Here is a 17,010-nt window from a genome sequence, read left to right as displayed (position 1 = left end):
TCCATTCAAACATTCTATTCTTTAGTTTTAGCTCTTATGCCTCTAGTATTTACAAATATTAACATTGAACTTGCTATTTTGTGTAAGCACATATTCTCCAGGCTAACTCTGTGACTGTATTGCAGAAACATAATCTGGTTCCTTTTGAATATCTTGTAACATGAACAGTGATACATAATACCTCCTCCCCCATATGTAGCCAACTATGGCCACCATTCTCAGATTTCTATTAATTCTAAAGTCATGTAGCCAATTCTAGCATATCAGAATGTGAGCACGAATAAACACACCCTTTACAACATCATTCTTCAAAACATTGACACATTCATAACCCCCTAAACTTAACCTTACAAAGTTCCCCTTTGACCCTACATACAAGTGTGTACATTGCTTGGGTCCCTCCTAATAAAACCTCCATTCTCTTCCCACCTCCCTGCTCCATCCCTGCAATAGTTAAAGGAACGTTGCATCCAACTTCTCCAACCTACCCAATATCATGTGAAACTCACAATCAGCAATGCATCCTGCAGTGCATACAGTCACTTTGGGTTTTTGTTCTCATTGTGTACTTCGTCATTCTTCAGTTGCAAAATAGTCCAAGGCAAAAGGTGTATTGTCCAGGAACAATGGGAACCTTGAGAGGAGATTATGCAAACAGTGAGGGAGGGAGAGAAAAAGAGAAGAGCTTTATACAGAGAGACATACAGAAAATAGGGAGAGAAAGAAAAGGGAAAGAGAAGGAAAAAGGAATGGGATACACACACACACACACACACACACACACACACACACACACACATGTAAGATGAGTGCAATGAACTGTGCGATTTCAGAGGGTTTTGTGTTGTTCATATTCAGATCTTGACAATGTAATATGGTTTAAATTCTGCATGATGAGAATTTGTTTCTCAGACGTGGGTGATACTAATTATTCTTCTGTTCAGTCACAATGCATGCACTGACATGCTTCATTGATTTGCACTATCGTTTGTGTGTTGTTCAGGCATAACTCCATGGTGTACAAAGTTTGGGTGTGCATGAGAATAACTCCAAGCCAGTGAGGTGTGCCAATGAGTGGGAGAACAGCAATGGAGCATATGATTACGTAGCATATGTGAAGGTGTTCTGTGGAATGAAAATGCATGACAATGGGAGTCAGTTGCGGTAAACGAACAGGAATTCTAAAACTTAGGGTGTTGGCTTGTGACGGCAAGAAACTTGATTGGAAGACCCAAGTCTAACTCAACTTTAAAAACAACTAAATTTAGAAGTGTTGCTTTTGATAACACAAAGTGTTGCCTTTTCTTTGATGCCAGCAAGAAACAGTAATGTCCTGGAGGTTTAATGCCCAGAAACACAGTGGTGTGAGGAGTAACACAGCGCATCAGTTACACATGACTGTTGATGACATGCCACTGTCGGATTCTTCCCAAGGACCAGTGGGTACCCAGCCTCAAAACACCACACCAGTCAGCCAAGGCAGCATAAAAATGAAACGTAACAATTCACTCCAAAGCTTCAGCATCTTTCGCAGCTTTCCTGGTAAACCTGCTTCCCTATCAAAGGTCTTTGGCCGCAAATCAAAACTTTCCTTATCAAGTTCCAAATCGTTATCTCTTTCACAGGACAATGTGGCTTATGACTTTGAATCACAGCTGGCAATGCCTGCATCAGCTCGTTCAACTTCGCATATGGCTTTAACTCTGGAGGAGGAGAAAGCAAATAGCCCAGCATACTGGGAGATTCCCCTAGATAAGCTCGTGGTGGGAAAAAGAAAGCAATATGGCAAGTTTGGAGAGACTTTCTTTGGCAAGGTCCTTATTGGCAACCAATCCTTGTCTGTTGACGTCAAGAAGAAACCTGGTAAGTCACATAGTACATTTCAAGTCCAAAGATTTATTTTGTTGTTGTTGTTGCTTTGTCATTATACTGCCTCTCTGCTTAGTTATGGAAGTAATGATAACTGTGATCATAAGGAAAACATTCACAAATAAATCAGCTACAGAAACTAATTGTATTATGGCATCATTGTTTCTACACTGTTACGCCCTACATCATTAGTAATAGTGACTGTAAAAACAGTAGTAATAGTAAAGGTAGCAGCTGTAGTAGTCGTGACTGTAGATGTGTTTAAAGTACTGTTATAATGCACATATGCAATATATTCCTTGGTGATTTTATTTTCACTAATTTCTTGAGTCAGATTATATTTTGTTATATTAAAAACATGCAAAGATATTGCTTTCATTTAAAACAAATGCATTGTATATCATCAATGCTCACTGTGGGAAAAGGCGTAACTTTGCTACCCTACTGTATGTGAAGAGGGAATTCCAAACACCTTATGCATTCCAATTTAATGCTGTGGTTCTCAGTCATGAATCTAACCTCTTTTTAAATTGTCTTTTATGTTCTGATTCATAGAAAGTTATCCTCACAAAATGTACCTACAATGTAAGGTGTTCACAGTACTACTCGTACTTGTATCAGAAGCAGAAGTTGAGTACATCAGTTATAAACTTGAACATGAGAAGTAATTGCTAGTGCTGCATGAAAAAGTAAAAATAATTCATAATGGAAGCTTCAGCTTTCTTGAAAGCAGTGAAAGTACATTGGTAGGCGTGGCCAGGCCAGGAGTGATTTATTATCAGTAGTAGAAGTAGAAGTGGTAGTAGTAATAGTAGTATCATTATCATAACAAGTCTTGGTGGCAGCCTACTACATGTACATATGGAAAAGAGTAGCTCCCTATACAAAAATAATTTAAAAAAGTGCCTCAAACCTAAAATCAGCAAAGCGGACCAAACATCTGCTTATTTCAGGTCCACTGGAAAATCAACTCAACTTTTGCAGGAAATTGTGATGCATGGTATACATGTGTATGTATGTGTATGTGTAAAACACGAAAAAGCTTTGGCCATGTGCATGATGGGTGCTGCATCTTTTCAAACAATTGTGCCTGAAGGAGGAGCCTGTGGGACATACAATGTAAGCAGAATTGTTCACTTACTAATTACAATGTATATGCTTTTATTTTCCAAACTTTCAACCATATTGTATATGCCACGTGTTCATATAGGCATGCATGTATGTGTGGATGTTATGATCGGATGTTCATGTGTTTTATGTGTATGAGTGTGTGTGCTGCCACACAAATCATGTGAATGCATGAAGTTTGGCCTAATGGTAGCACCACCACCAATTGTGACCCGCGACAACGGTTTCAGGCAAAACTCGCAAGAACAAATTTCCTCCTAGGCCGGGTACAAAGATTTTGACCATTATTTTTGTCGATTTTGGGTTTTTTCAGAAATTGAATCTTTGATATGTTTTGTACATCTACACTAAATTTCACAGCATAACACTAAGTTTTTCCTACCGAAAATGGAATTTTAAACACCCTATGTTTGATCGCACTCGTCAGTTTCGATCTTCTTTCGAACGCCGCGCTACTATGCCCAGTGTTGCTACAGCGAGGCATCTCGTGTGCGATTGGATAGTGCGTCTCACACATTTACATAATTCGGCTTTCGGCGATATGCCTCGCAGCGTGTCGGAAATGTTTTGTCCACGCATGCATGCTCCATTGTTGTTGCTACAATAGATATCAGTACGCTCGGTCTTTAGTGTATGGTCTTCATTTCGCTTTCTATCCGAGCTTTTCTACCGCAATGTTCGACAACAGAAGTGAAACAAAAAGTGAACAGCAACACTAGACAGCACTAACTTAACGTAAAATAGATAGATACGAAGCGTATCAGAGTGACAAATCACCACACAAATCGTGCAACATACGATCGGAAACTGATTTTTTAATTGTGCTTGTAGTTAATGTGACAGCAGGTTGACTCAAAAAGGCAGCAGAAGAGAGAAAAGGAGTGGTCATAAATGACCAGTATTCAAATAATACACTTGTAGTAAACGTCAAAATTGCACCAAACTAAGTCAAGTCGTGTTTGTTGTTTGTTCGTTTGTTTGTTCGCTTGTCTACCACACAATGCAACACATTCAGGGCTTGAAAAAAAAACAGGAAGCGTGACCCTTTTCATCTTTCTGCCTTCGAAAAGGTCCCAATGACGAAATTTACAAGACAAATCAACCGCTATGAAAACGTGATTTGTAAAGATGTGGAAGGTGCCACCCGCTCCCGTGACGTACACACACAGGCATAGCGTGTGGATGCCATTGAGTAATACGTGCACCATACACACGCAACCAGCAGCTTGTAATTATCGTATCTGCCATCTTGAAAGATGTACTGGTAAACAAACCCGAGCGAAACGCATTGTGCATTCGGCTCCATACACTGAGTGCCGAGAGAGGTGCCCGGGAAATTTGACTCTCTCAGTGAACCAATCAGCTGCTATGGTTGCTAGAGGCGTAGCTTAATCTCGATTGGCACCATTGTATGGATGGGTGATTCTCACCTCGCATCGCCGTTGGGCATTGTCTTTGAGCATGAGGGGAATCTTCAAAGCCCGTTTTCTCGCAATTTTGTCAGGCTAACAAATCAAAAAGTGCGTTATATTTCGCTTTATATGACCACTTACAGTACCGGAGAATACAAGTGTTTTATATCAATGTAAAGCTTAGGAAATGGGCAACGTGATTCAATGAAAAAATGAATTTTTAAAATTCCCGACTTTTGCCTGAGACCGTTGTCGCCGGTCACAATTATGTCTTGCCATCAGCATTCAAACCTCTTTTGATTGCTGAACCAATCAACATTTACATTAATGTGTGTGTGTATCTGTGTTTCTGATTCAGCCTTTTAATACTCTTTTGTCATAGCTCCATCTGAAAGGAAGAAGATCATGGCGGAACTTGCTGTGCTTGGACGACTAGGTCATCATAGTAACATTCTGAATCTTGTTGGAGCTTCCACAAAGTTGAGTGAGTAGTAACCACAAGATTCTGTTTGATCATGATTGCATGAATTTAGGTGTAGACCTACAATTTTTTGGCCTCTTCCCCTCAAAGGAATAGTATGTTTGTCAATCCATCTTCCCCAGACCTGGTACTGTATAACATTGAAGACCTATCTAAATTGTTACAAACTTATTGTTAGTAATCTCATCATGTAAACTGTTGATTCCTGAGCAACTATTATTTTCTGGAAACTTCTTGGCTTTTCAGACTTTTTGTTTTGTTAGATTAGTGAGGATGTCATTTCCTTGGATTTTTGAAAAATGTAATGTTCACACGCCCGACCCAGTCGACGGCTTGCCAACTTCACGCATTCTGCTCAAACACACAAATCCGCCCAAACCAATAAATTGCCAAATGCCACAGTACGATGAAAGCATTTCTCGCGAATTTGTTCCTCTCACATATAGCTTACATTCTATGTGGTGATTGGCTAGCAAGCGGTGTTCCCTACTGAGTTTCTGTCACTGTTTTTTGTGCAAAAGTCATGCTTTTACAATCACATGATTACCTTTGTATTGGGCATTTGAAATAACAACAATCATAGAGTTGTCATACAATCTACATCAAAGCAAAGCGTGGCATTTTTTCTACAACTTTACTCACTGCATGCCCAAACAAAACATAAATTCATAAAAGTTACTTTGATTTGAAAAGCAGAATGTGTTTCCAAAGCATGCCTATGTTGCTGTCTCAGAATAATGTGGCACTCAGGGGGTTTACACCATGGTACGTAGAGAGTTAAAAAACATTTTTCAGTGCAGTATATCTCACCTGAGCCAAGGGCTCTGTTTTGGGGTTTGAGAACACAAAGTTGTTCAAATGGAGAAACAGTTAGGGAATGCTAAATTTTAGTAGTCTTTTTCAGAACTCCACATTAAGATTGAAAATCATAATGTAAACTAGACTTAATAGAAATTTGTCAAGACTGAAAAATTACATGTAGGTGATCCATTTAAATTGCGATTGGGAGCAACTGACCATGCAATTTTTTAGATGTTCATCAGAGAACAGGGATTTGAACTTAACAACCATTTTTGCGTACCATAGGATGCAGGTTTTGCCTATTCTGTGAGTCAAGATGTGTATTGCACAAAATCTCCATAAATTGATGCCCAAGTTTCACATTCAACCACAACTTAAGACTTAATTACATTATGCAATCAATGATCAATGGCCATAGCCCACAGGGATAGCTACAACATATAATTATCAAATGGCGCTTTCAGACACACCGAGTTATCGTATATTCATGCGACGTATGGATATACAACGTTTTGTTATGAGAGCATTCAGACTCAGCACCCCGTTATATGGCAATCATATTGGAGCATTCAGACCTATCGCACAAGTGATATTTCTTGAGTAGACGTGAATCTCTTCCTTGCGCAGGACGTAATATACGCAGGCTTTGTGCATAGTGTTTATACTCTGCCTTGGATTCATCCGGTATTTAGCTAGTTCGCGCTGCAAATAAGCCCCTCATACTCATACGATGTATGGATATGAGAGCATTCAGACACAAATATACATCGTATGGATATACATTTGTAGGATAATGATTTGAAACGATGCTCAAACCATCGTGTCGATATACAGCATATATTGATACGACATTTCAGTATAAGAGCATTCAGACACATAAAAACGTCCTATCTCCATTCGTCCTATATCCATACGAGAACTCTGTAGTCTGAAAGGGGGGTTAATCTAGGAGAAATCAAGCCAAGGATAAGTGAGCTACTGCTTAATTCATATCCATAGTCGTTTCAATCGACATTTCCCTCAAAAATGGACTGCCATAGAGATATCATTTAAAATGGTCAAATTTTACAAGGGTAATTTCAATTGATTTTTTTTTCACAATTATGATGTCATCAAAGTGAAAAACTACATACAAATACAATATAGAATTTGATATGCTACTACATACTGAAATCTGGATATAAATAGTCAAAAATAAGTGAGAAACACTCAAATGAATTTGAAAGCTTATGTGTTGCTTGAAGGTTTGAATGATGGAGCAAATAAGGGAGAATGGTTTGCAGTAGCACCATGTGAATGTATATCATTGTAGTCCTTGATTGATTGATATGAACAAAAGTATGAAACAAACTAAGTTACAATGATTATTACAATTATTACTCTGCAATGATATTTTGTCAATTTTTATGTACAAAAATAATTGAAACAATAATGCATACTAATAACATCACTTGCAACACGTGGAGTCATAATTGCCAAAGTAGGGGAGACTAAATCAAGAGCCTGGCTTGTATTACTGAGGCCACTGAGAAAAAAAAAGATGTCATCATTATGAGACAAATATAACAATAAAAAGAATTCATACCGGAATGGCATAGAAAACAACAACAATAACTAAAACTGAAGCTCCATATTAAAAGAGAGAGAGAGAGAGAGAGATAACAGGAGAGGATATGAAATCAAGGAAATAGATGAGATAAGTTGAGAGGAGAGGGAAAGAAGAGATGGAGAGAGGAGAGGATGTCAAGTAGGGGAGGATCCTTGTTGGAATCTTGGCTTGACAAAGGAAGATCGTAGAAAGAAGAGAGTTGAGGAGGGAAGCAATATAGGGAGAATATAAGGAAGGCAAAGAGTAACAATTGAGGGGCAGCAGAGAGCTGGAAGTTGAAGTTGCACTAGTGGAGACAAGAAAAAAGGGGACAGAAAGAGTTGTAAGAAAGGAAATACTGAAAATCAGGTAAAAGGTTCGGACATCAATGGGAGGAAAAAGATAAAATAGACAAGAGGGGGGAGAGGGAGAAGTTGAGGATTGGAAAATCATGGCGATAGAAGAGAGGAGTGAAGATACATGAAACCAAGGGGGGAAAATAAAATCTGATGGCACCATTGTGATTTTTTTTAATTTCATGAGTAAATTTGATAACTTTAAATCATTTTGCCAGCCGTGAAGACACTACTTACATCTCAACTCATCAGCTTTCAGAATATAACAAAATGTGGATTCATTGTCCTTCCTTAGGCCCCCATCTCACTAGGAAGGTGACCATGGCGATCTGTGAAAAATTTACAAATTGTGGCGCAGTCGCCATCCGTCTCCATTTTTGGCCTCCGAGGCGATTACACTACAGTTTCTCTACGCTCAACCTGCGCTGTAGGCGATAGCGCCATGATGATAATACGACTCTGCCATGTTGTTGCCGCATTTCCAGGCCGATGAGACGTGCTGCTTCTGCGATTGAACCAACTGTACTGCGATATTTGTATGCTTATCAAGACCTCGCTACAACAATGATACGATCGGAGCGACAGTGATACATTTACCCCTGGCCAGGCTTATGCAACGATCTCAAGCGATTGGGGTATAAAATGGGTGTCATGATTGTTCTTCAGTCAGATGTCAGTGTCAAACCAACATGGATATGCAGAATATGGTTTTACCCTTACATCTTAGCATTCCAGAACACACCAGTTAGAACCTGATGTGAAATCGCGCTATTCGTTAAGTTAACCATTCAATTTAAAGGGTAAAATGTGTATATAATATTAAAGAAATGGCTTATGATCAAACTACAAATCGTATCCTACAATGAGACAATTTTATGAAGATATATTTGAAAAGATTTACAACTTAATTTACTTTCATTGACTTGCAATGAAATATGACAAACAAGCAATTTAATAAACAGGGTAGATTCATACTGAGTGTACATGAAAAAAGGAATTTTATCCACTTTCCTCCATGTCCACCTTCCTGGTCTGGTGCATCACTTCCTTTTGTTCATGGATGGTTCCTGGTACGTAATACTGTAAATGTGGTTATTTTCATCAGTGATGGGGGCCGCTTTCAATGTGTTTGAGTTACACTTTACACGTTGCTACCCCGTCAGAGCTACAAATATGGCGCTTTTAATGCGCTCGTGAGGGGATTGTGATATGCTCTAAAACCACGGCGACCTCGCTTCGGAAGTCTTGGACATGTTCAAAACTTGGCAGTGACCATGGCAATGGTGGCTACCCTCCACACTTCTGAACCGCTCAGGATACGATGGAGAAGATTTAAAGTGAACAAGCCACGATCCGCCGCTCTTTGTCGATTTTTTATGATCGTAGCGGAATTGCCGACTGGTGAGATGGGGGTATAATGAGCTATAACAGATTTTTTGAAAAGGAATTTTTTTTTAATAGTTACACTCTATATCACCATTGACATACGCACAGAATATCAACTTGATGCGCCCATCTGACATCATATCAAGTGAGATAGGCTTGAAATTTGACTGAAATATTCTTGATTAAATTCAAAGCTGATTTCATGGGGGAAAAAAATGATGTGCATGCAAAATTTTTAAGTGCTCAAAATCGTCTGAAACATGCAAAATGATTTCTAGCTCAATTTTAGCATTTCAGAATTTTGCACATAGTGGCAATATTTTATATTGAAAATAAAGACCATTACATGAGATATGGATCAGTCAAGTTTCATTGACAAAATAACATTTTAAAATGGAAATAGAGATAATGTGATTTTAGAGAATTACTTCATAATGGTGTCATGGTTGACCAATCACAATGACATTTTAAGATTTTTCATCCTTGAGACATAGACAAAAATAAGTAATGAAAGTTCTGTGAAATTTGCAAAAATTATGAGAAAACATTAGGGTACGTAAGATTAGTGCAAAAAAAAAAAAAAGAAATTAAAAAGAAAAATAAAGAATTCATACAAAATCAGTAGGTGATCAGTGATTTCACATGGATCACCTAATTATGAAATGCTGTACATAGCCATTTTCTTGAGAAGATGTTAAATCAGGGAAATTTCTAGATTATCAGAAAATGTAAATCTGGACTTTTGCATGATACATATTATTACACACTTGCGTTGATTGGTGATAACATGTTTTGTTTCTTATTATTATTCAGAGCATAACATCTCACTGATTACTAGCATTTGGTATTGTTGTTGATTACTATGCTTCAATAACTTTTTTTCTTTGTTAGTTCCAGCATCTACTTGTCAACAATCAGCCAATTGTTCTTCCTACACAGATGGAACACAAGAGGAATTCTAATATGTTTTCACTTTTTTCTAACCTTTCCTTCATCAGATACTGTTTACCTGGTCTATGAAGCCATGGAACCTGTCCAACTAGATGTCTTTGTCCAGACAATCCATGATGTTCACAAACCAGTCAAACTCCATGTCCCTGATTTTGACGTCACCATGCCACTGATGCCTCTCCTGATGCAGTTTGCCATTGACATAGCCTCAGGTCTTTCATATCTATCTTCCAAGGGAGTGAGTTTCAAGCCAGTTTCAGAAAATTACAATTTCCTACTGTAAATGTATCATCTGCAATTATGTATTTTACTTTCTTTTTCGTCATTAATGTTTTAAAACATACATCATGTCTCCAGTCCCCTTATGAGCATTGTAGCCATCAACATGTGTCTTCTGATATTGTTTTCAGCTTAAATGTGGTCAGTCAGTAAGCAGATTTCACTCTTATCCTTCAAATGACAATTTTCTTCTTTTTCCCAACAAATACCAATCATATAGGACATTAAAATGACAAGCTGAAAGGATAAGGGGATATAGGAGTTTCCAATGATGTATAGTACATTCTAGTGATTAAGTTTCCTCAAGTAGCAAGCAATTTAACCAGCAGTCAACCTGAATGATTAAAAAAAGAAAAGGATTGCCCTTAATGTTAGACATTGTTTTGTCAAGCTTGTAAACTGCATGTGATCAGCATACTTGATATGTTTCCAATCAAGTGATACTTCCCTTATCTTAACTTTCTCCTTTTTTTTGGGGGGGGGTTTACTAGTTAGTGCAACAAGTAACTAAATTGGCTATCAAGACACATTATGCATGAGAACAGGAATCACAGAACCTTCAGAAATTAAACTCAAAATTTTTACAACTGTGTATGGAAAGTTCTCATAGATTGTCACATACAAATGCTCTTGTGTATTTAATGGGCCACAAGAATCAGTGCTCAAATTTTGCAGTGGGTCTGATTGCTTAGACCAATTGCAGTAGCTCCAAGGGTGTGTGAATATCTTGAACTGTTTAGCATACACAGTGTCTCACAGCTGCTTCCTCGTTCTTGCCAAGTGATTCAGAGATATGTAACAAAGCAATGCTTTCTTGCCAGTTACGCCAGAGTGACTTCTGCGTGTAATGTCAACTTTATGTGCTCAAGAAGCTTCCCATGTAATGATTCACTTATTTTTTTTTTAAGGCGATGCCGTCATTCATGATGGCAATTCAGTATGAATACTCAGATATGAATACTCATTGAAGAGCTGTTGGATCAAATGACCATTATTTCTATTACTATTCCTCTAATCATCTTTCATTGTGCATTATTGATAAACTTCTACATATTAGTCTTTTGTAAGATATAACCAAACAAGGCAGTTATCATTCTTAACCCCATAAAGCCCAAGCTATTTTGACCCCTTCCAGGCCCAAGGGGAGGGGGCACATTGTTAGGGTGTGTGCTAAAATCATGTTTTTTCTTTATATTTCTTTATCCCCAGTATTTATGTTTTTATTTTATACCAAACAGAGGAAAAGCAAGTTAACCTTCACTGTTTTTTATAGTTGAAATTTCTCAAGGTCAACACATGGGGATGCTATTCATTAAAATATAAAGAAATATGAGATCTACATATGATGTATTGTTTGGGATCTAATAGAAACATATTGGTATCACATTTGATATTTTCATAATACTGGAATTTTTAGTTTGCAGATTGATCAAATGATTAACAAATGATTATACTGGCAAAATTTGTGTGAAAATGATGCAAAATAAAAGAGTGGTCTTTGGAAAAAGGTGGTATTTTCAATAATTACTATTATACCTATTGTTTGATGCCTATGTCATATAAAAATAAAGGAAATACTAAGAAGACCTTTTCAGGGTTATTCACATCCATAATTACTTCACATTTTGGTCCTCCAGCAAATTACAGCCAAGAATTCCCCCTTTCATCCATTACTATATTGTTAACTGAAATTGGAACAGAAAAGCATGCAAAATCTGATGAACATGGTTGACAGTTTATGGTTGCCATGGCAACCAGCAATATTGGATATAGCTAAATTATATGTCAAACTGTTTGCAATAAAATTTTAGGAAAAGTCACCAAATTTGGTTGAAATTGGGTAAAAGGCATAGGAGTGGCAGATGAAAATATGGTAGGGGGCACGATATGCCCCCCTTGGGCTTTATAGGGTTAAATTTCAAAGTTTTCAGATTTAGACAGTTGACCCCAAAATGATGGAGGTGTTATGAGGATGATCAGAGCTGAAGTAGTTCTTGAAATATATAAACTACTGGATATGCCACATATTTTTGTTGGATTTTTATTTTTGCAAACATTGTGAAATTTTGCATGGTTTAAAGTATTACTGTAAAACCAGAAATATTTGCAGCATTAAACTTTTTACATGTAAAAGCCAACGACTTCTTTTGTGGCATGAAATTTTTGTGAATTGCCACTGGCATTCAGTGCAGAAGTGTATAGACAAGTAAGAACTTTCATGGACATTTTAATTTCTCAAATCGTAGCTCCTCGCAATATTTGCAAAAATTTCGTCTACACAAAGATTTATGGTTCTACAGTATATCTTCCAACATCATGTATGAAATTGCAACTGATTGACAAATTGCCCTACATCGACGTAAATAAGCACTGAATTGATCAGTGTTTTAGTAGTAGCCATGATAAAAAATCATGGGCGTACATACTCGAGCAGGATTCGAACCTACGACCTCCTGATCACCGGACAGGCGTCATCTCCACTAGACCACCGAGCTTTCGCCCGAAAGCAAGTGTTGGTTCTAATCCTTATAGCATGCAGCGGGTACTGCTTTGTTATTCAAATTCATGAATTTCTTCCGTCGAGATGTTTTCATTGCAACTGATTGACAAATTGCCCTACATCGACGTAAATAAGCACTGAATTGATCAGTGTTTTAGTAGTAGCCATGATAAAAAATCATGGGCGTACATACTCGAGCAGGATTCGAACCTACGACCTCCTGATCACCGGACAGGCGTCATCTCCACTAGACCACCGAGCTTTCGCCCGAAAGCAACACTTGCTTTCGGGCGAAAGCTCGGTGGTCTAGTGGAGATGACGCCTGTCCGGTGATCAGGAGGTCGTAGGTTCGAATCCTGCTCGAGTATGTACGCCCATGATTTTTTATCATGATGGCTACTACTAAAACACTGATCAATTCAGTGCTTATTTACGTCGATGTAGGGCAATTTGTCAATCAGTTGCAATGAAAACATCTCGACGGAAGAAATTCATGAATTTGAATAACAAAGCAGTACCCGCTGCATGCTATAAGGATTAGAACCAACACTTGCTTTCGGGCGAAAGCTCGGTGGTCTAGTGGAGATGACGCCTGTCCGGTGATCAGGAGGTCGTAGGTTCGAATCCTGCTCGAGTATGTACGCCCATGATTTTTTATCATGGCTACTACTAAAACACTGATCAATTCAGTGCTTATTTACGTCGATGTAGGGCAATTTGTCAATCAGTTGCAATGAAAACATCTCGACGGAAGAAATTCATGAATTTGAATAACAAAGCAGTACCCGCTGCATGCTATAAGGATTAGAACCAACACTTGCTTTCGGGCGAAAGCTCGGTGGTCTAGTGGAGATGACGCCTGTCCGGTGATCAGGAGGTCGTAGGTTCGAATCCTGCTCGAGTATGTACGCCCATGATTTTTTATCATGGCTACTACTAAAACACTGATCAATTCAGTGCTTATTTACGTCGATGTAGGGCAATTTGTCAATCAGTTGCAATGAAAACATCTCGACGGAAGAAATTCATGAATTTGAATAACAAAGCAGTACCTGCTGCATGCTATAAAAAGGATTAGAACCAACACTTGCTTTCGGGCGAAAGCTCGGTGGTCTAGTGGAGATGACGCCTGTCCGGTGATCAGGAGGTCGTAGGTTCGAATCCTGCTCGAGTATGTACGCCCATGATTTTTTATCATGGCTACTACTAAAACACTGATCAATTCAGTGCTTATTTACGTCGATGTAGGGCAATTTGTCAATCAGTTGCAATGAAAACATCTCGACGGAAGAAATTCATGAATTTGAATAACAAAGCAGTACCCGCTGCATGCTATAAGGATTAGAACCAACACTTGCTTTCGGGCGAAAGCTCGGTGGTCTAGTGGAGATGACGCCTGTCCGGTGATCAGGAGGTCGTAGGTTCGAATCCTGCTCGAGTATGTACGCCCATGATTTTTTATCATGGCTACTACTAAAACACTGATCAATTCAGTGCTTATTTACGTCGATGTAGGGCAATTTGTCAATCAGTTGCAATGAAAACATCTCGACGGAAGAAATTCATGAATTTGAATAACAAAGCAGTACCCGCTGCATGCTATAAGGATTAGAACCAACACTTGCTTTCGGGCGAAAGCTCGGTGGTCTAGTGGAGATGACGCCTGTCCGGTGATCAGGAGGTCGTAGGTTCGAATCCTGCTCGAGTATGTACGCCCATGATTTTTTATCATGGCTACTACTAAAACACTGATCAATTCAGTGCTTATTTACGTCGATGTAGGGCAATTTGTCAATCAGTTGCAATGAAAACATCTCGACGGAAGAAATTCATGAATTTGAATAACAAAGCAGTACCCGCTGCATGCTATAAGGATTAGAACCAACACTTGCTTTCGGGCGAAAGCTCGGTGGTCTAGTGGAGATGACGCCTGTCCGGTGATCAGGAGGTCGTAGGTTCGAATCCTGCTCGAGTATGTACGCCCATGATTTTTTATCATGGCTACTACTAAAACACTGATCAATTCAGTGCTTATTTACGTCGATGTAGGGCAATTTGTCAATCAGTTGCAATGAAAACATCTCGACGGAAGAAATTCATGAATTTGAATAATCATGTATGAAATGTCTTCTAAAAAGATATGAAACACTAACACACTTCAAAGTTTTTTAAAAAGGTGTGAAACACTAGCCCCATGTCACTCAAGAATGTGCCACCCCTGTTGTTCTCAGAATAATGGTTGCAATTTCTCAGGGTTTGAATATATTCACTGGATATCCATGGTATTATTTCCCCCTCCATCATAAAGAAGTTTCCAGTTTTGTCATTCTTAGGAATGGTCTGAATTTCCTAACTCTACGATATACATTTGTACCACCTTATGAATGGAATCTTATTTCCAGGGTTGCAAAATAATGATCAGGAGGTTGTACAATATGTAGGTTTGAATCCTGCCCAAGTGTGTTTACTCATGATTTCTATCATGGCTACTACTAAAACACTGATTAATTGAATAACACTTAAATGAGGTAAATTATGGTCAACACACACTGTCTACAATATTCTTCAGCTAATCAAAGGAGGCAGACTTAACAAGAAGAAGAACAACAACACCCCCAAACCACAGATTTGAATATGTCTAAATATAGACAGAATTTATGAACAACATTATGTATGGTGATCACATGTACTTCCTAGTCCAAGAAGACAATTTCCTGATACTTTGCCCACCCCTTCCAAGTTTTTACTCTGCCATCTGTTAGCTTACTTGAAATGTCTGAACTATTCAAGCTTTTCATTTTTTTGTCTTTGTGCCCATAAAGAATGATTTTTCCGAAATTGAAAAGGAATTTTCCATATGTGTCATCATCAATGAATTCACTTACAAATATGATGTACGTCCTATAGTTGATCCTTATGCAAGTCAGCAGTGGGCTTGCCTCTATCTGACTACCACACATGCATACACAGTTTCAAACAAGTTTATGCACTATTTCAAATGACAATACATCATTGGCCATAAATATTTGCACTTTTATTCAGTTCATTCCTGTCGCTGCTGGGTGTTATGAATGCAGATGATGATCATCATCACTTTATTGAAGTCAAACAACTAAGGAAAACAAGACATAACAACACAATGGGAATAAGAGTTATTATCTCAATACATTGCCTAGGACAAGACATACAATTGTATGAATGAACTTGGAGGGCAAATGAGAAAAAGACGTAGAATACACATAGGAATGTTAAAGAAAAGTACAACACATGTAGTTCTATTTGGATCTCATCTCAGAATAGCCCTTTGTTGAACCCACAAATGTAGAAGTGCTCACTTATGTTGACGAACAACAAATGTAGAAATCAGCCACAAATGTTGAAAACATCAACCACTAATGTAGAAAATTCCAGTCGTAGATGTAAACAGAAACAGCACCCACTAATGTCAAATCCTTCCAACTTAGAGTACAGTGCTCACCTGTTAATCGGGTACCAATATAGCGGGAACACCGCTTAGGTGCAACAAAACTTGATTGATGTAATACATTTTTCATGTGTTATTTCCACGACATAATCTGAACCCAGTTACTGCTTTATTCGGGCAAATTCTGGCTGAAACACTTCCATTGTCTTTCATTAATATCTAAAAATAATAAGTAAGTCCTTAGAAAAGCTTGCAGGGATTTCATTTCCTTACCAGAAGGGTTATTTTCTAACCAATTGCAAATAGATTATTATTGCACGGTCTAAGCATTTGTGACCAGCGACAACGGTTTCAGGAAAAAGTCGGGGATTTTGAAAATTCATTTTTTCACTGAATCACATTGCCCATTTCCTAAGCTTTGCATTGATATAAAACACTATTCTTTGGCACCATAAGTGGGCATGGAAAGCGAAATAAAATGCACTTTTTAAGTTGTTAGCCTGACAAAATTGCGAGAAAACGGTCTTTGAAGATTCACCTCTTTCTCAAAGACAATGTCCGAGCGGCGATGCGAGGTGAGAATCACCCATTCGTACGATGGTGCCAATCGATGTTAAGCTCCGCCTCTAGCAACCACATCGCCTTCTGATTGGCTCACTGAGAAAGTCAAATTTCCCGGGCACCCTTCCTAGGAGCGCAGCGTATAGAGCCGAAAAACAATGCGGTTCGCTCGGGTTTGTTTTACCATTACGTCTTTCAAGATGGCGGATACGATAATTGCACGTATGGTGTACATGTGTATGGGCGCACGCATTACGCAATGGCATCCACACGC

At 38.5% G+C, this 17,010-nt stretch overlaps 1 protein-coding gene across 1 annotated transcript in view; it reads left to right on the top strand.

Annotated features, from left to right (window-relative positions):
* LOC139744111 (uncharacterized) overlaps nucleotides 1-17,010 on the top strand; it is a 226,970-nt gene that overhangs the window by 98,078 nt on the left and 111,882 nt on the right. The window contains exons 12-14 of the mRNA XM_071654568.1: nucleotides 1,626-1,863; nucleotides 4,792-4,893; nucleotides 10,020-10,210. Of these exons, the coding sequence (XP_071510669.1) occupies nucleotides 1,626-1,863; nucleotides 4,792-4,893; nucleotides 10,020-10,210 (531 nt within the window). The remainder of the gene's footprint in view (nucleotides 1-1,625; nucleotides 1,864-4,791; nucleotides 4,894-10,019; nucleotides 10,211-17,010) is intronic.

This window comes from Diadema antillarum, unplaced genomic scaffold (assembly GCF_040938485.1).
Source record: "Diadema antillarum isolate AM-2024a unplaced genomic scaffold, OU_Dant_1.0 seq00001137_RagTag, whole genome shotgun sequence".
Taxonomy (NCBI): Eukaryota; Metazoa; Echinodermata; class Echinoidea; order Diadematoida; family Diadematidae; genus Diadema; species Diadema antillarum.
Note: the sequence above shows the minus strand (reverse complement) of the source record. Positions and strands in the feature narration are given on the sequence as shown.